Genomic DNA, 27339 nt, shown 5'->3' with positions numbered 1-27339 from the left:
ATTCTACACCCCCTCATGGTGGCCAGGGGCAGACATTGATAGAATACCGTTTCTTTATCTTTCTCATATTGACAACTCTGCTACATTTGGCCACACTATTTGACAAACGTCCCAACATGATTTTAGATCAGCAAATTAATCTACAATATTCTTTTAATTGTACTCTAGCATTTATTTACTATGAAAACACAATTTTCTGAACGCAGACACATCATATCATTTTATAGGGGTTCAAGAGAAAATACTCATATTTCAATGAAGAACGATCCATCACTCAAATAAGGGCTAAGCTTAATAAATACTATAGAAACTCTGCACCATCAATTTCAATGGTAAAAACGTGATTTACAGAATTTCGTTGTGGCCGTACAAGCACGAAAGATGGCCAATGTCTGGACTCCCAGTTGAGGTCTCTACACCCAAAACAATAGAACAAATGTGGTTTTGGCCGATTGAAGATTGAAAGTGCGAGAGATTGTGGAAGCCATAGGCTTAATGATTTCAATTTTGAATGATCACTTGGGTATGAGAAAGCTTTCCGCAATATGGCTGCCGCCTTTGCTCACAATCGGGTGCACAAAAGGGTACACACACGTGCAGTTTCCATGGCAAACGAAATGTTCCCTCTTCTGCTATATTGTCCAGAATTAGCCAAAAAGAGACTATTTCTTATTGTGAACCCTGAAGAAAAGTCTCGGCGGAAAGAAATTCGACTGCAACGATGAAATCTTTTCACAAAAATACATATTTTGATAACCTCGACAAATCTTATTTTTTGGAAGTGATTGCGAAACGTTGTACAAAGTCCATAGAGCCTACAAAAGACTATGTTGAAAAATAATATAATTTTTTATTCAGAAACATGTGTTTCATTAAAAAAGGCATGGATTTTTTTACCCGCCCTGGTATATTCATTTGTTTTTCAATAATTGCTTCTGATGCTTGCGAATTAATTTAAAAAATGTTCATATCTCCTGACAAGCCAACTTCAAATTTATATAATTTGTCAAATAATTATCATAAAATGTAATTGAATGGTCATCACCAAGTTTTCAACCTACGAGCAACGTATTTTATAGAATTTTTTTATCATCAACTGTCTCAATAATACATATTGTCTCTATAATACCATAACATTTCGGAAACAAGCCCAAAATCGAATATAACCGAAACCGATCGGTTTTAAAATTTTTAAAACCTTAACTGTTTTTGAATTTTATCGTTTTTTTGGAAACTCTAATGCAGAGTGACAGGCTACGAATCATGGATATATAATTAATCGTCTGAAATTTATAAATTCCTTTTATTAGTTCCAAATCCATGATACTAAATTAGTAATAAAACCCCATCAAATTTATATTATTAATATTATAGTTTTATTTATCAAATAAAAAAAAGTATAGAGTACAAAAATTTATCTTCATTATCATATTCTTTTACTATTTTAATACAAAAAGAAAAAGAAAGAAAATGTCATATCTTTTAAAACACATTAACTTAATAAGACTAAAATTTTACTATTCTCTATATAATTACTAGTAGAATTTTTAAATTATTTCAATTTTAGAAAGATTTAAGCGAAAAATTTATTTTGAATTTTTGTTTTTTTTTTAAAGAATACTTAAATAATACATTAAAATTCAATATAATATTATTTAGAATTAAATTCCAAAAAAAATAAATAGATACACATAAATATATAAAAAAAATATGTTATAAAATAAACATAGAAAAAAGGACAAGTGAAAAATAAGAAATTTCAAGAGATTTAAGGAAATTTGCTTATAACATTAATTATTCAATAAAGTTTAACTAAATTATATTGCAAAATATGATATAAAATTATAAATGAAAAAACTAAATATAATAATGAAATGGAAATTGATCTCTATAGGCTTTAAATGGTAAAAATAAAATAAATTTTGCAGATTTTGTTTTTAAATTTTAATATAAATGCTTGTAATTGTTTATGATAAATTACTGTTAATTAAATTACTTATGATTTTAAAACTTTAATTTTATTATTTTTTCTTTGTTTATCAAAGAAATTAATAATAAAATCTATATATTTTTATTTAATATTTTTAATCAGTCGTCCTTTTTTCCAATCGTTTTTTTTGTTCTTATATATTGTTTTTCTTTAAAGAAAATTTGCTTATTAGCTAATTTTGTTTAGACTATTTTTTAAGTTTTTTTTTTTAAATTTTAAAGCAATTTTCTTTTATTATTGCTTTTTTAATTTTTATATTTTTTTGTTTTTAAAAAGTTTTATCTAATTTAATTTTATGTAAAAAAATATTAAAATAATAATAAATATTGCCCTCGAGTTTTTTTTTAACTTTATTTTAATTTTTTTTGCTTATCCGGCACCATTAAGTATTTTACTTTGATTCTGTCTTTTGCATTTCTTCATTTGTTTTTAAATGGCTTTTGTTTGTGTTAATAATAATTTAAATTATTACTACTCAAATGTCTTTAGCTTGAGTTTATGTTTAAATTTTTATAATTTTGTTTTTGTTCACTTGCTTGTTATTTTTTTTTAATTCAAAAAACATAAATTATTATTTATTGTTGTTTTGTGGCAAGTTTTTGTTATGTTGTGTTGAGTTACTTCCATTTTTCTAAGGTGGTTTCCTTTTTTTGTTTGTTAATCTTAACATTTTGAAATACTATTTGCTTGGTTTTTGATTTATATCTTCGTCCCGATTTGCTTAAAATTGACGTCCATGCCTTGCTGCAAAACCACCCTCGTATAATTTACATAATGACTCTGATCTCGCATTTGGTAGGTTAACACCCTGCATAGTGGAAGCGCTCGAGTTTGTGTGTGATCCATAGCTGGAGGCACTGCTTATGCCCTCATTGCTGTAGGGTTGTAGCTTTCGGCGTCTTTGATACAGATAAGTCCAGATGGCTATAACGGCTAGTTGGGCCAATAGGAAGACGGTGGCGGCAACAATAAGTCCTTGAGAGGGGAAAAAAGAAAACAAATTAAATTTTAATATCTTAATATTTAAATATAATAATCATAAAGCAAATGATAATAGTCTATAAAGTGCAAAATCTCGAGATTATAACCATATTGGAATTTAGCTCGGTTCCATCTACAATAATTAACCATGTTTCCTCTATCACGTTCTGTGAATATTTTATCTCCTTCAGTGAAATTCTAAAACTAAATATTAGCAATCTGGAAATATTATCTGTCAGATAAACGATTTACATTTAGGATTTGGGAAATTCTTTGGATTGTATGCCGTGTTTAATTCGTGCAAATCTTATTATCTATTACCGTACCTTAAACCTTATTCGTCTTTGACACTCTACAACTTTCGTAATTTGTTTCTTATTCCTTATTTTGTTCTCCTGAAGTTTTTGTTAAGTTTTCTGAATGTTCAGCCTATTAGAACTGAACATTTGAATTTTAGAAAGGGTTGTTGTTATAAAAGCTAAAACTATTGGGTGTATGACTTAAAAATGCGGGGTTTACAGATGGCATATCTTTTGAACGCGGTTTTTGTTTTTAATAACTTTTAATTTTATTGTAAACAATACCTTTTTTCGAAAATGCCGAATTTTGTGTCAACAAAGCGTCATATGCGGGACGTTTTGCTTTACTTTTTTAATTTGAAAAAAAGAGCCGCTGAAGTACACCGATTGCTCACCTCACGAAAGCATTTGGTGAATGTGTTCCGTCGGTTTCAAGCTACAGAGAGCTACATTAGACAAATATCGCTTAGGCCAGCCAACAAAGTTTGAAGACCAAGAATTGGAGACATTACTCCATGAAAATTGTTGTCAAACTCAACAAGAGCTTGCAAAATCATTTTGAGCTACTCAAGCAGCAATTTCAAAACGTTTGCGAGTAGCAGGATTTAGGGAAATTGGGTACAATACGAATTGATGCCGACAGGCTTTGAAATATGACTTTTGCATGTTCGAAATGCTGTAATAGATAGGTTCCTTTTGGTCGCACCAAATATAGAGCATTACCTTAGCGCCATGGATATTTTGCATTGGTCTCGATTCGGCTGGTTGCCTGGGCTTTACATACGCTTCGGTTTATCGTAATGGATCCATTTTTCATCGCAAGTAATGATTTGATGCAAAAATGATTTTCTTTTATAGCAGAAAATCATTTTTGCTGCTAAAATCTTACCAGACCATCACATGGAACCTGTTCCGAACGTACCGAGCATTTGCCGAATACGGCCAGATATGAAACCGTAATATTCCAACATGACAACGCTCGTCCACATTATGCTATACCTGTTAAAATGTATTTAGAATGAAGAGATTGGTAAGTTTTGCCTCAACCGCCTTAAAGTCCAGACCTTGCCCCGTCCGACTACTATTTGTTTCGATCGATGGAGAACATTATATGCAGAGTATCCGATATTGGCTTGATTCGTTCTTGACAAAAGATTAGCAGTTCTTTTGGCTCGTAATCCATATGTTGCCAGAAAGATGGGAAAAGCTCTTAGCTAACAATGGGCAATACTTTGAATACATTTTTGTTGAACAAATGTTTAAAACTTAAAGCTAAAAATTTGAAAAAAATTCCGCATTTTTAAATCATACACCCAATATATAATTATCTAATCTGGAGGTTCTGCCAAGAAATTGAGTTACTTCAACGGTGATGGTTCACAAATTCATTGAACCATAAGTTAAGAAGGCTGGGCATTTGAATATGTGGGGTATCATGGGGACCCTGACCACATGCTGGGCGTATATTTGAGACGACACGGACGGTCTATGCGGGACCAGTAGGCATTAAGCGTGTTCATAAATCTCAACCTCTGGTGGAAGGTTTTTCTCCCAGCGCCAGAACGTTCAATCATAGACGAGGTATTTTAGTTTTTTTTAACAAGGAATGAAGAAAATAATCTTGACTTGAAAATGTATTCTTGTAGAAGAAAAAACTTATTATCAAGAAAATCAAACAACTTGATAAATGTCAGATCTTAAGTGCCCTGGAGACGATCAAATAAACCCGTCAATCAGTGCATATGTGTGAGTGTCGTATGCTTGAAGCTTTAAAGGATACGTACAAAGAAATACCTCAATCACCATTTGTATTTGGACGCACTTTTCCATTATTACCAAAAATCTCGAAGAAACTGAGTTTTTTTTTGTTAATCAGAGACGTAAAATAAATAATATGAATATTTTTTTTCATCCAAGTTGCTCACATATTCAGCACCAATCCTTCCTCACCATTACCTTGATGTGACTTCTAATAAACTCTTTTTATTCCCACAGATCAATAATAAATGATAAGATTAATATTTTTCGATTCCTAAAGAAGCGGTTTATAAATTTAAAGCGCATATTTTGGAGTTTCTATGTTGACAGGGGAAACAATGAATATATTGAAAAATTATCATCATAATTTGGTTTTGGGTTCTAATTTGCGAATAACTTTGAATTTTGAATATTGTTTAGCTTTTGAAGCTACCAAATAGTTGGAATTCAGCTGGTTTCAGCTGCGGCGATAAAGCAATTGATATCACAAAATGTCACATTTAACGTGACTGTTGAAATGTTTCCAAATTTCAATGAGTTTTAATTTAGTAACCAAAGAATGTGTAATTGGGTCCAATTTCTGTTCACAGTAGAAATGCTCTCATTATTCTGTGATAGTGTATTCTGTTTTCATATATAGGATTGATATCAAAGATATTAAAGTCGATGATTGGTAACGTTAAGTTTATGAGCAAATAAGGCTTTGTAAGCAAAACTATCCAGAATCATTGCGCATAATTGTCCTTAGGAAGGGTTCGGCTATTGTTCCTATGAACTAAGAGCAGTCAATAATCCCGGAATTGCGCCGAATGATGTCGCCCAAAGATAAAATATTTTTTAGTTATAGATTTCTGTACATATGGTGGGTCTGTAAACCATCATTCGTTAGTAAATAAAAGTTTAAAACTTCATAAGAACATAATGATTATTTCCAATATTTTGAAAATATATGACATCTTAGGAGTGATTGATGGTATTATTTGAGTTTCAAGAATCTCTCTCTTTGCAAGAATTGGATCACAGTAACTTACAAGTACATGAATCTTAAAGTTAACCCACATTAATGCTGATTTGATGGACAACATAAATTAAGAAATATGTTTAAATGACAGAGACAAACGTAAATGTATAACCGAACGATCGTTTAAAGTACTTTTCAGCAAATATTTTCTATACTGATCTTGTAGATACTTATTTTGTATGATATCTTTCAATATGTTCTTTATTGCCTCATCACCATTGTTGAATACAGTTATTTATGTTCCTTTCCTCAGTAACTATACCAGACATAATTTCGAATATTTCCTTCCTACTATCTGTAGTAGGCGCGAGAAGTTTCTCTGCTTTTATTTTTGTTGTATTATTCCAGCTTGCTGTTTGTTAAAGGGAGTGTTCTAATCTCAATTAAATTCCTCTATTTCAATATTATAACATCATGCTTAATCTAGCTTATTAAAGCAGCCAAACCAAACCTCCAACAAATTTTCCCACATTAAATTTATTTCCAGGCACCCGAAAAAAAAATCTAAAACCTACTACACAAAGTACACTTGTCGTTTTTTTGTAGTTATTGTTGTTGTTTTCCACCAAACTACAAAAGTCTATAAAGTTTTTGTTGTTTTTCGTATTTGAAGTCATTAAATTTTACAATCATAGATCAAATATACACTTAAATTATAACAAAAACAATTACGTCAAAGCTTAACGCCTGATTGCACACCTTTCTCTTCTTAATACTACTTGGAACTGGGAATCAAAACCTAATACAAACAACACCACTCAGCTATGCTGTAGTTGCTGCTCTCTACCAACATTGTAAACAATTCTGATATCAGATGAATGAAATAGAAATAGAAAAAAAATAAAAAAAACAAGAAACAAAGAACAACCTTAAACCTTAATCGTCTAGGCACGTTTAGGATTGGGTTAGAAAATAGACAACAAAGAAATCAACAAGAAAACATTGTCTCTAAAACATGATGAGGACCATAATAATGTTTAATACCTTTTATTTTTTTTGTTATCCTATCTCAAGCTCAACTAAGTAGTATTGCACTATGTAGTTAGTGTCAGTGTCTAACTGACTGTAAGTCTGTCCGTCTGTCTGTCGGTCTGTTCATCTATCTGTGAAAAGCATAGGAAAATAAGTTTGTAACTTACCAATGGCATTAACACAGAATCCTTGTGTTGTTACATCACTAGCAATGAATACAGTTTCACTTGTATCGTAACCACTGCCTTTCGATTGTTGTTGCTGTTGTTTATCGAAGCCAAATTTGTCAGTGATCTGAATTGATTGTACCAAAAGCATATCTTCTTGACTAGGTTTCTTCGTTGTTTCACGACGTTGTCTGCTGAGCTGATGTTGCTGGTGATGATGTTCTTGATTGCCAGCATCTGCAACAACACCATTACCGAAGGAAGCTGAAAATGAAGGAAAAGAGTCAACCAAACATTGAAATGAAGCGATAAAATAAAATGTTATCATTAAACAAACAACAAACAGCTGAATTGCTCCTGCAGCAATTACAACTGCTGCTGCTGGTGGTGATTGTGGTTTCTGTTGCTGCTGACAATGATAGTGATCATCATCAGCTGAACGAACATTATTTTGTTTGTTTTTTGATTAGGGAAATTAATGTCATTGTTAGAATTGAATTTGATACGAAGAGTGTTACAAACTACTCACCTGTTACATTAAGAGATCTACGTTTACGGCCGAACGATAGCAGTGACTTGAATTCACCACTGATGTCCTCTTGGTCACATTGCACCGGTTCACAGGTTGGCATGCAGGGTGTTACCAAAGCTCTGAATTGTACCACTTCTGATGAGGGGAATTTGAAGGCATCAAAGTGTGACAATAGAATCTTGCCCGACAAACTGCTCTTGTAGATGGCACCCATAATGAAATGATCGGTAGGACAACCATTCGAATCGATCAATGTAATTTCAGCAGTATCACCACCATCCATAGCCACCAATTCACGCACAAAGATCTCATAGGGACTGGATTCATCCAAAATCTCGAATTTCAAGGCCAAAGGATCGCCTACCTCGGCAGAACGCATAATATCGGAACCATCACGAGAGGTAATCTTCATGATTACATTAGGTGAATCAACAATCACTTCCTCAGACAAGGCCGGTTCAATGTCACCCTTAACACCCAAGTCCACTTCGTTCGATATCGACTTGTTGGTCAAATCAAATTGACAAGTCACTGCCAAACCCAAATCGGATGATGTAACAATAGTATCATGATGCTGTATAACCACATCGTTCATATAACGTCCAGAGCCTTGTTGTCTCACATTACACTCCAAGTCGGAATAACCCATTCTCAATTCAAATTCCAAAGAGTTTTTCACATCCATTGAACACGATTTGGGTGAGCCTTTGGCATAGACTTTGCCATCGAACAGTTTGGAGGTGCGTATGCGTGCCACCATATCACTGGCTCCACATTCGATGGTAACATTGTAGCAGGAGGATAGTTCATAGGTGGCAGCCTCGGGTACTTCCAAGTAGGGATCCTGTACATCGGACAAAGTGGCGCGACTGTGATGAGATAAACGACAGACCATATCACCGGTATCGCCAAAGTCATAGGAGTGGCATCTGAAATTTGAAAGTTGAATTGTTAGTTTACTGTTTATTGTGGGAACTAAAAGTATTTAAAATAATTAAACCACAATTCTCTATTTAAAAGGATTATAGAACATGGAAGACTTCAAAGTTTCTGATCTATGACACTTGGGGGTTTATAACACTTTCAATAAATAAAAATTGTACAGTATTTGATAAGGTCTTCAGGAGTGGAAGCTCATTAGCTGGATTAAGATGCTTCTAACGAAGGTGTAAGATGGCTTCGAGCTTTGCTCGAGACGCCTTCCTATTTCTAGACATAATTTGGCTTGTCAAGCTTCAAGCATTTCGAAATTTTGTTTGCTAGATCCTTAATAAACTTGTTGCTTCTGAGATATATTCTATAGCACCACTATTTGTTTAAAGAGTGAACCATTTACTATTTGATTTTTTTTTTGATTAAGTTACCTTAGAAATGTATGTCAGTTATTATGTTTAATGTCAATTGTATTCATTTATTGTTAATCTGATTAAAATGAGTGACGAGAAAAAAGTGCGTACTAAAATGATTAAATATTTTCAACAAAACCCAACTTCGTCCTACAAAAAGTTGGCCAAACATTCAGTATCGGGAAAACTTGCCAGTTAATAGAAAACCTGGTTCAGGTAGAAGGAATGGTCCACATGATGTTTCTATAGCCAATAAATAGAAAGCATTTTCAAGAGCTCCCAACACATCCGGTAGGAAAGCAGTTAGGTTAGCTCAGTACTCGGACTATTTGGTACGAAGAGTTAAAGGTACGAAAAGGTAGATTTAAAAAAACATATAAGGCTCCGAATGTTCCTGACGGGAACTCTGCTACAAATTTAGAGGCCAAAGACCGACAATTTTTGGCAGCTTCCGAGTCAATATTTTTATGTAGCTGATGCTCGAGGGAATGTTGTAGAAAGTTGGACCCAAAAGCAGACAATTTTCAAAAAATGTTCTTGATATGGCAAGCAATATGCAGTTGCGGCAAAAGAAGCCAAACATTTATCTCAAAGGGCTCTATAAATACCGAAATTTACATCAAGGATTGTTTACAAAAGAGGATGCTTCCATTCATAAGACTTCTTAATGTGTCCACTTATTTTTGGCCTGATTTGGCATCCCGTCACTATGGTAAGCAAGGTCTTGGGTGTACAAGAACAATAATGTGGTATTTGTACCAAGAGAGGCAAATCCTCCAAACTGCCTGGAGCTAAGTCCAAGGATTCAGTAGAGAGATATTGGGCTCTTGTTAAAAGAGATTTGAAGAGCACAAAAAAGGTGGCCAAAAGTGTGATAGATTTAAAATGGAGATGGAACTAAGTGACAGAAATTTCTATAAAAACCTTAATGGAAGGGTTTCCGGAAAAGCTTCATAAATACTTACAATCGACTATAATAAAGGCCGACTTCATAAACGCAGTAATGCAAAGCAATTACAAGGCAAAGCAATACTTTGTGACATTCATGAACGCATAAATGTTTTGTAAAGAATCATAAATTTTCATTTCACAGTTCACAAATTTGACAGATGCTGCGCATGGACAAGCATTGCCATACAATAATGAACTTCCGACATTGCCAAAGTAAAATCTATTGCGTTTATGAACACTGTGCATTGCAGTGTTGCTTTGCAAAATACGTTTATGAAGTCAGCCAAACGTTAAGATGTGAACCCATAACTACGTTCTGGCTAGACATTTTAGGGTCTACTCTTTCCCTTGCTTTTCTTCACTTCTCAGGCCTTACAATAAGTATTCAAATCATGTAACTAAAACTAAAAAACAATTTGCTTTCAATTGAGAGACATGGACTTAAAATTAGCAGGGTGGTAGATCAGTCTTCTTCGAGTTTGAGTTCTACTAATTAATCTTTCAGATCTGGTGAGCGGTAACTCTATGGATGTCTTGTTTGTTCCGTCATCATCCTTCGAATTTTGTAATTGGCCCTTATAATAGTCCGCCGTGGCTTTCAAATATTAGGCCACTGCATAATATCAATTGGATGATAGTATAAGACAATTGGATTCCGTTTATCCAAATTGGTTTTAAAACAGTCATATTCACGTGAATTTGTAGCCAAATCTTCATTTGGAATGGGAATAAGGCAGTGCATTAAGTGGCTATGTGGCGGCGTCAAATTCAGATGTTCATTTTGCTAAGTGTGACAGATGAACAATTTACTCTTCTAAGTTTTTGCATTCGCAATTGTTGTTAATCACTTATAGTTCTCTAGATGATTGTTTAGAGTCAACGTGTGAATTGGGATTAATGGGATCTCTTTATACAGTTTTTTAATATTGTTTTTTAAACAAATATATTGAAGACTTTTGTCCTTAGATTTCATACTGAAAACGTATTTTGAAGTAACCCGATATGGCAATCGATACAGCCGTGAGAAGAATCCGGGAACTGAATCTCGAAAATTCGACTATACATATCTACTTGGACAACCTTACATCAATCAAGGCTCTTAACTCCAACGTTATTAGGTCGAAATGTTTTCTCAATTGTAGCCAATCACTGGCACAACTGGGATATTCATACTCCTTTGGTGACCGAAACTCACGTGGTCAAACATTATCACTTGTAGAATATCCAGAATGCTCTGACCCACTCTGAACAAAGGATAGGACCAGGACTCTTTTTTCTCTTAGTAGGTATTCGATTAAGCTTCTTACGGGACACATGAGGGAACGTATGGGTTTCCACGTTATAGTTATTGTAGAATTTGTTTGGACGAAGAGGAGGAGGAATCCGTACAACACATTATATGTGACTGCCCAGCATTACAAGAGCATACACCATGATCTGGACTGTCTCAGAGATGTGTAACTAGTAAATATGATCAGATTTATAAGAAGTACCGGTTGGTTCTCACGGGGACCACAGGAATCACACAGTCAACAAAATTTGGTGAGGGAAACTAACTGTCTTTATGTATGAATTCTGCGCATTAGGGAATAGTATTTCTAAGGGTACCACAATGGGCCACAAGGCCTCCGAGTGAACTCGCTAACTTGCCAGCAACCCACATAACCTAACCTAGCCCCATATGGCAGAACTGGCCAATCCATGGGGAACATGCGCCAGGTGGTTGCAGTCATTGATTTTACGATTTATTGGCTTTTGAAATTTTATTTATTTCATAATGCATTATCAGTGTTTTCTTGTTTATTGTAAAGAATTTTAGAAATATTAATTTTTTGACAGACAGCTTCAGAGTTTGCATTGCTTCAATGATATTTATGACCTTATAATTACTAAACTACCATTTATTTCTAATCTATATTTTCTCTTAATATTTAGGTTTTTCCAAAAAAACCATTAATAACTTTCATTGTCCTCTAGCTTTACAAGCATTTACTTCCATCCAAAAAAACTATTTATTTAAAATATTTTTTTTTTACCCCGAACTAAGACTATTTCACGCCTGTCAAACAAATTAAATTTAAACTTATCAAAGTCATTGTCCATCTTTACAACATAAACTCTACGCATGCAATTTCTAACATAAAAATTCTTCATGTAAACTACAAATTTTCTAACAATAAAATAAAATGGCTCATATTACATCACATAAAGTACACTGCACTGCAGCGTTTACAACAAGTTTGCCATATAAACACTGTCATAAACTCTCATCTTCGCATCTTCACTTTCCGTTAACTTTGAAAACGATTACCAGATTACCACACTCGTAAATAGGTAATATATTAGATTATAAAATGAAATAAAGTTAAAGTAAAACTAAAAATACTATAGTATGGAGTCTCAAATAACTCTAAACATAATCGCTTTGTACTTAAATTTCAAATTCATTGTAACGCAAATCTAAACGTTTCAAATACAATCGCACACATAAAAAATGAGAACACCTTAGAGCATAATAAATTTTATAAACAAAACGGAAAGAAAACAATAAAAAAAAATGGAAAAAAGTGCAGCAAGTTACTGCAGAAAGCTGTAAAGCAGTAACTAAAAGAACGGAAAAAAAAGTTTACTCAATAAGCCAAATCATAAATAACTTAACAATTTGACCATTATGGAGTGGTGTTTGGAGTGTGGAGTGTGGTGTAGTGTTTTGTGGCCAAAAGTAAGAAACCATAACATAAAAATAAAATAAACATTAAACAGCATGTAACCTGTTTCAACTTGTTCCTTTTTCATCCACACCATGGCCTCAAACACTAATTCTTCCTCTAAAGAGTTTTCCAACCTACCCCGCTCCACTTACACATCTTTTCTTATTTTTTGCTTTGCTTTTTGTATTGTTTTTTTTTAAGCTGAAGCCATAATTTCCAATCTCTCTTTACAAGTTTATAGTTAGATGATTGTTGTCGTTATAGTAGGTATTAGCAAGGCAGCAGCAACAGCAGTCGTAGCCGCAGCCACTGCCACAGCCTTGGCTTAAATTCTTTGTTTTATTTTTGTCTTACCTGTATGGCGAATTTATACACAAATCACGGCACTCATCAATACTGCCAACATCCTGATATACTGAATCTACTGTTTTCAATATTCTGCCCGATAAACGTTTAAATTCACATAATTTATTTGGTTCTTCGGCACAATTGTTTTCAAGATAATCGATGCCATCATGAGCCTGGAATGCACTTGTACCCGCCAATGTTATACGATCCATTTCAGACAATTCACAAATATTTGTAGCACGATAATAATTGGCTGATCTGCAAAGAGACAAAAAAGGAAGAGAAGACGACAATGTATTAGTGTTTATAGTAGTTGTAGTAAATATATTGTTTTGTATTGGCTAGTTTCAAATTATAAATTGTTTTTCTTGTTTGTTTATTTTATAAATAGTTTTATTGTTAAAGTGTAATTTTTTGTTAGAAGAAATGGTTAAATCCTAAAAAAAATCATCTTGACCTAAAAAAATTTCTTACACGTCACATTTTTTGGATATATTTTCAGAGTTAGGAAACATTTGAAATGTATTTTTCTGATGGCTGCTTAAGTTTGAAAGTAGTGAAATTTAACTTCCTTAAATCAGTTTAGGACCAAGCTAACTACACTTTGTTTATTGATTGAATTTTTATCCACAATATTTAAAATATGGGACATGAGTAGAAGGAAAACCATGCTCCACTTTTGTTTCGAAGTTATATTGTAAATAAACCAGAACATTTATTTCTCTTCCCTCTCCTAAAATTTATATTATTTTTAATGATTAAAGAGCCATACACAAAGAATACAGATTCGTGATAGCAACCGAATTTGTTGCCAATCGAATGAGTCGGTTGCACACATAATTTGTCGGTTCTATAAACAGAAAGTCAGTTGATAAAGAAGAATTTCGGTTGAAGCAACCAAACTTTTGTTACCCCTTCTAAAATTTTGTAGCCACAACTGTAAAATTCGGTCACTAAGGTAGAATCATTCGATTGGCAACAAATTCGGTTGTTATCACGAATCAGTTTTCTCTGTGTAATACTCAAAATTTTCAATCCCATATCATTTCAAATAAAACAATCATATTTTATTTGAATGGATTAAAATTAATATTTTATAAATTCCTGAATTTGATTTCCTTTAATGCTACATTAATACGTATTTGCAAGCCTTCTCCATATACACATTTGCCGAGTCGGACAAATATCCTTCTTAAATAATATTCCAGCCAGAGACAACTGTGCGCCCAATTATGTTAATCAGAATAATGCAATGAGGAAAATTCTATGATGACCAGTCTGGAGGCCGTGCTAGATTTGATTCCCCCTGATTGCTACATCCAATAAATATTTGTCAGGTCGGTCCAACGACTCAGTGCAGTCATGATCGAACTGGATGTTGATCTATCATACGAAACGAGAGGGACTAGATCTTTTGAGGGGGATCATCATCATTAATACGTATTTGCAAGTCGTCCCCATATACATATTTGTCGAGTAGGACAACTGGGTTGCCCAATTCTGTTAATCGGAATAATGCAATGTCAGTCTTTACTGACGAGTTAAAGACTGATACGGGAACTGGTTGGAGACAATTTTGTGATGACCAGTCTGGAGGCCGTTCTAGATTTGATTCCCCCTGATAGCTACATATAATAAATTTTTGTCAGATCGGCCGAACGAATCAGATGTTGGACTATCCTACGAAATGAGAGGGATGACCTGCCGTCCAATTCTGTTATTCGGAATTCGACATGAGTGAGGGCGATCACGCTCTACTTTTGTTTAGAACTTCCATTGTAAATAAATCAGACAATTTTTAATGATTCCTTTTTATTTTTTATTTTTAATCTTTTATCTTTCCTTTCAATATTCTCTCCCAATTTTCCATTATTTTTAATGATTATCAACCTTCTTGGGGTACTACAACAATGTTTAATAAATATCAATCTCAAATCTATTGGGTACATTCGGCAAATTGTGTGGAACTATCCTACGAAACGAGAGGTGCTAAATTGGATGTCCAATTCTGTTATTCAGAATATGTTGACATTGAACTCTCGATACTTCTCAGATTTGCCAAAAACATGTAAAGTCCAGGCAGAAATTAAATCTATAACTATGGCAGCTAGGTCAATCATCTTCTTCAACCGTCGACAGTTAGGTATAAGTATACAGCCTTGCTGCGTTTAGAACTCTTTATTAATGATTCAATCTCAGGCTTTATTAGGACAACATTATGTCAGAACGGTATGGCAGATCTCATTTCACATGTTCCTTTGCTCGAACTCTCGAATGAGGACGACTGCAATTTGGGGTTCTCAATTCAGGATTTAAGCAGAGGCTCTGCTAGGACTTAGATTGGTATGTGCACCCAAACACAAACACATTAAAAAAATTAAGTGGAGGAGGAGTGCGCAAGGAAAGGCTCAGCCTATATCATTCTCCGAACTCTCGAATATCGGCATTTATATTGACAGTCTTGCTGCGATTAGGACTCTCAATTCAGGATACAATCTCAGGCTCTCCTAGGAAGACATTAGATGAGATTGGTGTTGTGGTACCCAACACAAAGACATTCGAGGAAATGCAATGCAGACGAGTGCGCAAGGAACGTATCGATTCGCAGGTGTATGTTCATATTCCTTTACTCGAACTCTCGAATGTGATAGATGTTTGAACTCTTTTGGGCTCAGTTATGAGTAACTGAAGAAAGTCTTTTATTCACAGACGGATATCCATATTTTTTCTCCGAAATCTCGAATAATATCGAAATTTATCTTGATATTCTTGCTGCGATTAGGACTCTCAATTCACGATTCAGGTCAGATTGGTATGGATTCCAGAACACAAGAACATTCAAAGAAATGCAATGTAGACGAGTGCGTAAGGAACGTATCGATTCCCAGGTGTATCATCATATTCTTTTACTCGAACTCTCGAATGTTATCGATGATTGAACTCTTTTATGATAATGGCTCGATTGAATTTTTATTGGTATTCTCATGTAAGATATTGATATTGAAGTTCCTTATTTCCTTATCACCACTTTCCCTATCACCAGCCGGAATAGGGGAAGCTTGGTGCGACTCCATCTATGCGACTGGCTACAGGATCGATTTTTTCTTTGTCTAGGTTTAAACAGAAGTTTCTGGTTTCCTAGTAGTTCACAGGGAAACATGTGACAACCAAGTGTATAAAATTTGGTTTGCTGGCATGGCTATTTTAAAATATATCCGAAAACACAAAGACACTTTTCACTAACATGACCAAATTCCAAAAAAAAAAACTAACAATTATTATCTAGAAATTTTAATTTTACAACCAGAGTAAAATAATATCCAAAATGGAAAAATTTAGTTAAGATTAGTTTCCTGACCTGCCACTGATTCCTGAAAATATGTCAACTTATAAATAATGTGGCCAGGGTAGTAAAATAAAACTGTCAAGTTTTAAATATGAGAAATGATCTATAACTAATAATATGATCATTTATTACAATTCAATGAGTTACGCTCATTTTAAACAATTGTACTTTTCAATACCTTTTATAGTTCAGATTTGATGTCTTTGTTTATGCAACCCTTCTAACTTTTGTTGGCATTTCAATAATCATTAACAGCCCAATTATGAATAAAAATTCCCCGGGAGTTTATTCTCTTTTCCCATTTTTCCTATTCAAATTAAATGGGAAAACACTCGCCGGGTATTTTTATTCATAATTGAACTGTATATTTGTTAAAAGATCATTATGGAAAATCCACAGAAATACAATTGTTCAGATTTTCATGTAGAACTATATTCAGGAGCAATTATGGATTTGGGTTTATTCCTTTCGTTCAAAGATGTTATAACTTCCGACTGAATGTTAAAGGGAATATATTTTCCTTGCTAAAGCTACTTTTACAAATTGTGGAAATCTCAACTGAGTTGAATATTAGTGGATTCATAAAAGTTTTTTAATTGCAGTATTAACACGAAACATGATATCTGCTTTATTTTTGAAATTTAACTAAGATAGAAATTCGTATGGTTTAAAATTACCTTAAACTATGAAACACATTTGACTATTAAAGACCAATTTGTAGAGGATTAGCGTGTTTGTTTGAAATCTGTTAAAATTCTTCCAAAGAACTCATTAAATTTAATAATCTAAAGCAAACTTTTAAACAATAAAAAGTTTTTTTTTTCTCTAAATCAAAATCATTTAAATTTCATTTTCATTGTTTTCTTTTATTTTCTCCATAAACCCCCATATTCAAATATGTATTTCCAAACACAATTCTTTAAAATCTAACATCTTTAAATAATAGAAAATGAGAGAAAAAAATGCAATACTTCCTAGAGTGGAATGTAGGCGTTTGTTAAAGAGTTAAAAAGCAACATGTTTAAAACGACTTAAGTGTCGCTATATGGTGTTTGTCTGTAAGAAAATTTTGTTTTTATGCTACCAAAAAAATGAAAAAAAACTTTTGGCATGCAACATCACATGATAAAAATCAATAGTTACTTAAAACAGAAATTCAAGAGAAATTGTTCTTGTTAATCGTATTAAAAAAGTACGACCAAATCGAGACCACACAGAAGTCATTTTAGTTTAGCAGCTAAAGCTTTAGAGAATAATGCAGGAATTGTTATAGATATAGTTTATTTATTTAGTAAAAAAAGAAAATTCTAAATATTTGTATGTGAGTAAAATAAATATAAAAAAAGAACTAAGAAAAATAACGAGTTCTTTGATAAGAACGCAATAAAAAAAAACAAAACCAAATGAATTGTAGAATTCATTTCATTCGTACAACACAAAATATCATTTTGCCACATCATTGAGAGACCAAAAAAAAGTAAATATTGGTTGTGAATTGCTGAAAGACACACCATTTGAGTGAATAAAGAATTCTAAAACAGCCGTTGTAACAGCTTTGGAACATTTATATAAAATTCATAGCCATACAAAACGAGGGTGGTGAAGGGTCTTTACAAAATTAAAAAGCTAATGTTTAATAAAAGCTTATGAAAAAGAGTTGTTCACTTTTTTTTAGAAAGCTTTTTTTAAACGAAATATAATTTAAATTTTTGCAAAAAAGAAGTTTTCCAAAAAAGCTTAATTTTATGATTGTATCTTTTATAATAAGATTTTTCCAGTTTTAATAGTGATCTTTTGTGAATAAGCTTCCGGCCTCCACCCTCGTAGATTTTTGATAGGCTCGCGTTATATTTATTTCTGTGTACCAGTACCAATAACAAGAACAAAAACCCAACAGAGATGTGCTGTTATTGCCATTTTTAATTGACAGAAATAAATGTTATTGACAATCTTTGTTTTGTGCTTATTTTTCCTTTTTCCCCTGTTGTACTCTCAGCTGGACCAAAACTGACTTGACTAGAAGCTACCAAAGCATACATATTTGCCACTACTTGCAATAGCACAACAGGCTATTTAAGGCGTTTTGTTTGTATATTTTCAACAGTTGTCATGATATTACAGCATTGATAGGCATATTTTTTAAACTATTCCTGCCGTACACTGATACCAGTATTGATTCCTTACAAGACTGTTATAGAGGTTATTTTTTTTTTGTTGTTAACAAAATGTCAATTGTATTTAGTTAGTTTTGTTTTTAGTTTTTCTATTTGTTAACTTAGGATTTCAAGCGGAGCAGAAACAAAAAAAAATATTTGGTTTAGTTTTTTTTGTTTAGCTGTTTTTATGTGTTTAATGGACAAGGACGTTAAAAACCGTTTTTATTGTGTTTTATGTAATATATACTGGCATATACAACTGCATTTATATTGTTTTGGTTATTCAATAATTTTTTTTTTGGTTACAGATGTTAGATTAAGTTTATGGCATGTTGCTGGCTGTATTTATAAAATTGTTACGAGTTTAAACATTAAATTGATTATTGATTGTTTGTTTGGGAATTAAATTAGTTGTTGAGTTGATGGACCAAAAAGGAAGTTGTTGCTAAAAATGATTTTGTTTTGAGTTGCAGATAAAATTTTGTGCTGGGTAAAATATGTAGTTTTTATGATAAATGTAAGATATCTAAAAGTAGATTAAGAAAATTTGGAAAATTTACCTTATGTTTAAGCAATTGCTACTTAAACCTTCAAAATATAATAATAAATTATCTCAAATAGATTCCTGGATTAATTTCTTAAGTTTGGCACTTACATCCATCCACTATGTCCATCTCCATTTTTTGAAATAAATTTCTTTATATTTTTTAAGTAAAATCTTTATAAGAAATAACCTTTTACTAAAAAGCTTCTTCCCAATTCTCTGCTTTTTTAAAAATGATGCTTATTTTCTAAACATTTCTTTTATAAAACTAATTTTTTTCTTAGAAACCTTTTCCGCATAAAAGCTTTTCTAAAATAATTTTTTTTGTAAAAGCTCTTAGAAATATTTTCCGCAAAAAGGCTTTTTTTAAATAATTTTTTAGAAAAAGCTTTTTATTTTATGTTCATTTAAGATTTAGTTTAAAAATTACTTTTTTCTCAAAAAAAAAAGTTTTTTTTTTCAAATAAAAGCTTTTTTACATAAAAAAGCTATTCCTCAATCGTATCCTTAGACTTTTTTCACACAGTTTCTTTTGAAAAAACTTTTTACAAAAACTGTGTTGTAAAGAAATAAGAGTGGTTCCCAATAAAAACGATTTTTGGAAAAGCTTTGATACAAATAGATTTTTTTCATAAAACTCTCTTTTATATAGACAGAAGATTTTATTTGTAACAAAAATCTATTTTCACAAAAAAAAAATATTATTTTTCAAAATCACGTTTAAAAAAAATGGAAAATTACACTCCGATTTTTTTTAAACAAACAAAAGAAAAAAATTTTTCAACTAGATTTATAAAAAACATTTCGTTTTCTCAGAAAGCTTTTTTACCAAAAAAGCTTGTTAAAAAACTATTTTCTTTTACCTTTGTAATATGATTTTATTCTCAACTAAAAGCCTAATTTATATAAAAGCTTTTTCACAATCCACTCTCGTTTCTGAAACTTTTAATTTTTCCGAAATAAATTTTATAAAATATACTTTTTAAGCTATTTTTAGCAAAAAATTCTTTCAGAAAAACATTTTTTCATTATCCTATCAGATTTTTTTTATTTTTCAAATTTAGAAAAAAAAAAACAAATCATATTGTAAAAAAGTTTTTTCCCATTTTTTTCAAATATGTTTAAACGCGTGTTTTTAAATTTATAAACCAAGTAGAAATAGTCATCCTTTGTGGTTGATGATCATTTATATTGTTTTTAATGAATTTTCAATAGATCTGTCGAGAATTTCAAGCGATAAGTTCTCGCTCTCCTGTTGTCTATTATCTTTAAAGGCATTCTCATATTCTGTGATCCGATCTGATAGACCCATGTCCTCAAAAAACCTCAAAGAATGAAAATCTGTAGCATTCAAATAGCGGGATTTTGTTGGCCACGTCTAATCACTAAAACGAGATTTAAGACGAACCGCAAACGCTTACTTCAAAATGTCTAATACTGCAAGAGCACGAGTCTTTATTCAGCAATTTGCGGCAGACCTCGTTAATCATGGTTCTGTATTGCCCCAAAAATAATGAAAATTAAGTCCATGATACCTCATGCAGTGTCTTCGGGAGCATGTTTTTTTTGTAAATGATACATGGATTCTCAGTAACCCAGAATACATATTTTGTTTATACATTTGCTTTTAGATGAAATTTAAAAATTTCTACCAAATCACTGATCAGTATTCCGCGTTATTAAGGTGTATACAATATTTGACGACGTAAATCAGTTTTCTTTACAATTATTAAAACAAAACAAACAGGCTGTCATCAGCTTTAAGTTTATTATTTTTTCCAGAACTTTCTAAAGCTCCCCGAAAGCCCATGCCGCCATTTATAGCACTATTAGATATATCAATGTTGGTTCACCTTGTATTTTTCAATTCCATTACTTACTTTTGGATACTGCTCTTTTAAATCAATAAAAATATATGATTAATGATTCCTTAAACATTGTTACCCTCCCCTAAAAGCCTATTAGTTTACACATTTATTGCCTATTTTAAGGCGCTACTGGTTTAACTGTCTTTCCAACCAAAGTTTACAAAACATTTGCTCCCACTTTACATTTATCATTAATAGGGAGTGTATTAAAAAGTTTAAGAAGGTACAACCCAAATAATGAGCAGATAGAGAAAATATAAACAGAAATACAATTCATACCGCCTGATTGCAATCGTTTGCAACATTGTTGCAAAAATGCCATAACTAAGCACACCTTGCCATACTATGGCAGTGAAGCATAAAAACTACAACCCTGCAGCCACTGCCAATATTTTGTCCAAAGCTTATTTATTTAGAAAAAAAAATATATAAAAAAAAATCATAAATAAGTGTACTTACTTATTTACTTATTATTGAAATTCTTTTTATTTGTAGAACAGCAAGAAACTACAATACATACTTTCCGTATGAATAAACAAGCATCATTACTATTAAGTCCTTTAACATAAAAATAAGCATAAACAATACACTGGCAAGTTAATTGCAATAAGAAAATGGTTTTTATATAAAAATTCTTATTGATTTCAATACTCTTTCACACTCCCTCGGTTTTTCCTAGAGTCCTGAATACCGCACGTTCTGGCCAATTGTAATTTATATTTATTTTAACAACTGAACACACGTACAGTTTGTTCTTGTTCTCGAGTACTACACGTACATATATTTAAAGTTAAATTGGCAATTGTAAACCCAGACGTACTATCTAACCAGCAGTTCTGAATTGACTGCTAAAGATGTGAGTGAATCATTTTTAAGCAGTAATTTTCATTTAGGGTAGAAGGGGGACCATACGCCACTTTAGTTTTGAGGCGACCTCAAGCTAAAACCACAATACATATTCTTAAATTTATTTTTGTTTCGGATACTTAGATATGTTGGCTCGATGATACTTAGATATGTCATCTTAATATACATATTTTTTCACATTTTTAGACTGACCAAAAAAGGGTTAAATACGCCAAAGCGAAGGGGCAGATTTGTCATTTGTAAAATAATACCAACAAATTAAATAATCGATAAACGAAAACATAATTTGATAATGTAACAAATGTAAGTTATTCGGTGATGGCAGATGTGCCCCTATGGCGAATGATCCTCCTTCTGCACTAAATGTTATTTGGTCATTTACTAAGTATATGCGCTCTTTGTAATGCAGAGAGAAGATAATTGGTTACTGTATACCTCCCGGGTAATCTAGCGTAAAGACAATCGTCACTTTAGTATCTCTAAGTAATCAAGGGAGTAGTGACTTTAATTTTTTTTTTGTTCTGGGCTTTAGAATGATGGTATTTTGAGTCATTTAGTAAGTATGTGCTCTTTGTAATGCAGAGAGAAGACAATTGGTTACTGTATACCTCCCAGGTAATCCAGCAAAAAGACAATCGTTACTTTAGTATCTCTAAGTAATCAAGGGTGTAAACTTTTACTTTTTCCTACTGCACTTTAGAAAGATCTTATTTTAGTCACCAGAAGTAGTGTATTGAAGTGCCACTAAAAATAACTAGTCACATAGTTCTGGGCAGTCCGGGAACTAAAAAAAGTGGAAATAAATCTGTAATTCTGAACGGATAGTTGAGAGGCTCCGCAACATCCCCCAACCCCTTGGTGTTTAAAGACCAAATTTAAAACTTAAACTCAACTACACCTCCTCTACAGTCATGTGCCATTTTTGTCAGATCCCCCACTGTGCACTAGTGACCCCAATCATAGAGAAATACACATAGAGAGGAAATAGAGAGAAATGTCGATGAAAAAAATTCAACAAAATTACTCACTTTTCACACATATGTGTGATGAATAACAAAATACATGTCAATACATTCTCATGAATTGGGTTTTTGACAACAATCTTAGGTTTTTGGCTAGTTGTCATCTATGATCCCAATGAAATGAAGTTTAGGACATTTAGTCAGAACTGCCGGGTAAGGAATGAATAAATGTACATACGAGTATATTTTTATGGGGCAAAAAACAAGTGCCATTCCCAAGTACAATTGCTTAGATGATAAGATGAGTTTTCTTTATTTTTTATAGTTTTTTTTTTTTCGCAAAAAACCCGAGTGTTGAAATGATTTATTTAATAAAACTGTTTTGAGTACTAGATTTTTTTTAAGGCCCTAAAGGTGATTATTATCAATACCAATTCCCAATAGTCATAAATTATGGCCCTAAAATGGGTGATGCAAGTTATGCAGTAAACTTTAATGTATTTAATTAAATTTCATTGCAACTTAAGTGATTTATTATTAATGGGTCTGTGAATATTTTCCCCAAGAAAATATAGATATTATAAACATAAGGCTGTGCTCTAAGATTATTTAATAAATGGCTATAAATTATAGACAACTAATAGGGAAATTAAATAAATTTAATAATATTCGTTTTATAAACGATTTTCATTTGCTAAATAAAGAAATTACATTTCTCTACACTTCAATAGCAACCTCAATACATTACAATGCCATACAATTACTTGCTAACACATGGGATCTTGCAACAATGTTGCTCGATCTTTGGCTGCTTAGTTACTCAAAAATTCCACCTTAGTAAGATTTATGTTTCATTGTTGTAACTCAGAAAAAACATTATTATTTATCTAATTTATGTAAGTGGAATAAACCTTAACCTGCCTCAACTACCTACCTACTCATTGATCATTGTGAATATGTAAGTTTGTGCACCATTGTATATATTCATGTGTTGTGTTGTGTTGCTTTATTTGAAATAGAAAAATCATTTAAATTTAATTTAATTATAAATTATTATAACAGTTTTCTCTGCATATTCCTACAATCATATAGAACAACAAAAAATAAACAATAAAAATAACCTGTTCAAATACTCAACACAGCTCGCACACTTTAGATCTTTGGCCAAGATTTTCTTGCCACTGTGTTTAACAAGTGTGGCAGAAGAATGCTAATATTGGTTATATACAGCCGCCTGCATTACGGCAGTGTATAACTGAAAGAACGAACGAATGAATGAATGCGGTCAATTATAATGCGTTATTCGCAGCTTACAATGAAGCGCAAACGCCTTCTTGGCGCTGTTGTTGGTGTTCAGTAAACTTCCTTATGATTTTAAGCATGCAAACATGCAACAACAAAAAAAAAACACCCAGAACAATAATAACAAACACCACCTAACGGATGTGGTTTTTTCTTATGTTCATTCTTAAGTATAGACCAAAATTACAACGTTACAAAAAACAGAGTAACACTAAAGATCACTTCGTTTGCTCGTTTTAACATTTAAAATCAAATGCGATCAGAATTATAATGGGAAATTAGAATTGAGGGGTTTTGTACAAACTTTTGGAGTACACTATAGGAGGTGAGGACTTAATATTCCATGAGCCATTTTCATTCCATGGCTATGGTCAGTTGATCAGTTGAAATTATTAATAGTTTTATCAAAATTTTATAAGGATTACCCGAAAATCAACATATTTATGACTGGTCAAACAGTATTTCCGGAGGGACATTTGTATGGGTGCTAGGTGAAATTATGGATCGATATTGTCCATTTTCAAAACCTTATTAACAGATAGTATTTGAGGAAAAGTTGAGCCAGCTAGCTCCTTTCGTTTGGGCCCTATTGTGTTTTCAACAAACAGGCAGATGGACGAACATAGCTAGATCGTCTTAGAATCATATGAGAACGATAGTAACGATTATATCGGTAGCGGTATTTCTTCGGTAACGGTAATTGCAGTTATTTCGATAACGATAGTTTTTCGGTAAATGCTATTTTAGGGGTAACGGTAGCCAACCTTGATTTTTATTACATTTTTCACGGTTCGTAAGTTAATATAGAAACGTTAAAATTTCCTGGGGTGGTACAAACTGGCAACAAATAACATTTTTGTTTTTGGCGACAGTTATTAGATATTAGTTATTTAATTTGTGAAAGCCATTATTTTTGAAAAACTTTTTCAAAATATATTTTTTTTTATACTCTTTTTTTTTGGTAAAAATTAGATATTTTGTTATAAAAGCTCTTTTTATAAAAAAGCTTTTAATTTGTAAGAAAGTTCATTTTAAGGAAAAGCTTTTGTTTTTTCTGTAAAACCTGTGGTTTTGTGAAAATTTAAGATTTTTAGGAAAAAACATTGTTATTAAGAGACTTTTATTAAAAAAAGCTTTTTTGTGAAAAAGCTTTAATACACGAAATATCAGGTTTTTATATAACAGCTTTTGTTTTTTTAACATCGATTTTTTATCACGATTTAAAATTGTGTAAATAAATTTATAAAAGTTGTAAAAACAGCGGATTTTATAAAAGTTTAAGATTTTTAGAAGCTCTTTTTTAAATCTTAAGAAGTTTTAAAAAGAAACGTTTTATTTATGTAAAATTTTTAAAAAGCTTTTATTTCTTAACAGAGGTTTTGTAAAATTTTGGAATTTTAAGGAAAACTCGTTTTTAATGTGAAAGGATTTTTATGACGATTGGAAAAATTGAAAATAATTTTTTGGTAATTTTTATGAAAAAGCTCTTTTTGAGAAATTACTTCTTTTCTCTAAAACCTCTCTTTTTCGTATAAGCTTTTTTTATAAGAAGATGTTCTTAAGTGTGGATTAAGCGGAGATTGTGAAATTTGTAAATTTTTAAAGAACAAGTTTTTTTATGATTTTTTTTTTTGTGGAATGGATAAAACATATAGTTGTGAAGAATTAGTTCGTTGTACTGAAATTATAATTTCTAAATTATAATCGGAATATATTCTGGATCGTTATAGATAGCGAAGACGATATAGGCATGTCCTTCTGTATGTTGAAATCAACTTTCTGTAGCCCCCAAATAACTTACATGATTCATACATCAATATTTCGAGAATTCTTCCGGCTCGGTTGTTATTTAAAATCGACAAAATCGGCCCACAAATGGCTGATATATAAGGAAAAAACCTGGTCAACCTCGATTTTTGGCCTCTTTTTGATCTATATCTGGATTACTAAATAATTAATACAGGCAAATCCCGCTATAACGAACCATATGTTGTCAGGCCCATTGAAAAATTCGAGATTTTTTTTAATTTTGGACAACTTTTTCTATATTGGAATTTAACTAAACTAGGTTGGATGAGCGGTGTGACATTAGTATGCATGAATATCGTCCAAATTTGTATGTCTTTAATAGTTTTTACTAATTGTTCTTCTGGAGGATGGCTTGGTGCATTATCCACGATTAATAAAGCCTTCATTGTAAGGGATTTCGATTCGGAAAATGAAAATTAAACTCAGGGACAAACATTAAAAAAAAAACAGATTTAGAAGATTCCACTTAATTTGTGTAAAGATAATTTTCAGGAAATTATCACGATAAAATGTTTGTTTGTATTTTCTTCAAAATACATGTTGAGAATTTTGTTATTCCATATTTCATTCATTCATCTAAATTTTTAGTTTTTCTTTCAATGAAATTCTTCTACGGTTTCCCATATTTAATTCACGTCAATTATAGTCAGATTCACAATATCGAATGAATGATTTCGTTCGCATTCTAAGCGAAAGAAAGCTGATTTTGGATTCCGTAACTTCATATTTATGTTAACGAATTAGTTTTCTTTTGCTGGGAATGCGAACGAAATCTTTCATTCGATATTGTGAAAACAAGCAGTTAAAACCACTATAGAAATGACAGCACCAATTATTAACCATTGAAAACGGTACTGTAACGACTTATTTTCTTATTTTTACATTATTTGCTACTTTTGTTTTTTATACTTTCAGTTCGTTATATTGAGCGTACAATTTTCGAAATATTCGCTATATAAGGTTGTCAATGTTAAAAATTTGGTCGTTTGTTTGATTTTGTTTGTTTTTTCTCATCATTCGTTATATCGAGCATACAATTTTTGAAACGTTCGTTATATAAGGTGGTCAATGTTACGAATTTGACCGTGCGTTAAATCGGATTTTCGTAAAAGTGAGATTCGTTATACCGGGATTTGCCTGTATAGACAATATGGATATCTAATGATAGATATCAAAGTCCATTGTAACGATCTATATAAGGATGTAGTAAGTTGGACCTACAAGGGGCCAAAATCGGAAAAATAATATTTAACCCAAATTTTTGTTTCATTAAAAAAAATTTTTGTCGTAACTTATTTTACCAAAAACTAAAAATTTGGAAAAAAAATTTTTTTTAAAAAAAATAAAAAAACAATTTTGAAAAAAAAATAAAATTTAAATTTTCTTTACCTAAAAATGCTCTTTTTGAA

The 27339-nt window shown here is 31.9% G+C and overlaps 2 protein-coding genes across 5 annotated transcripts in view; one reads left to right on the top strand and one right to left on the bottom strand.

Annotated features, from left to right (window-relative positions):
- Positions 1 to 27339, top strand: part of Atg16 (Autophagy-related 16) — a 307007-nt gene that overhangs the window by 28906 nt on the left and 250762 nt on the right. The window lies entirely within an intron of this gene.
- neo (neyo) overlaps positions 2341 to 27339 on the bottom strand; it is a 76669-nt gene continuing 51670 nt past the window's right edge. The window contains exons 5-8 of the mRNA XM_065515240.1: positions 13083 to 13334; positions 7718 to 8649; positions 7189 to 7452; positions 2341 to 2965 (exon numbers count right to left, since the gene is read on the bottom strand). Of these exons, the coding sequence (XP_065371312.1) occupies positions 2712 to 2965; positions 7189 to 7452; positions 7718 to 8649; positions 13083 to 13334 (1702 nt within the window). The 3' untranslated portion in view covers positions 2341 to 2711. The remainder of the gene's footprint in view (positions 2966 to 7188; positions 7453 to 7717; positions 8650 to 13082; positions 13335 to 27339) is intronic.

Source organism: Calliphora vicina, chromosome 1 (genome assembly GCF_958450345.1).
Source record: "Calliphora vicina chromosome 1, idCalVici1.1, whole genome shotgun sequence".
Classification (NCBI taxonomy): domain Eukaryota; kingdom Metazoa; phylum Arthropoda; class Insecta; order Diptera; family Calliphoridae; genus Calliphora; species Calliphora vicina.
This window is presented reverse-complemented; position numbering and strand designations above follow the sequence as displayed.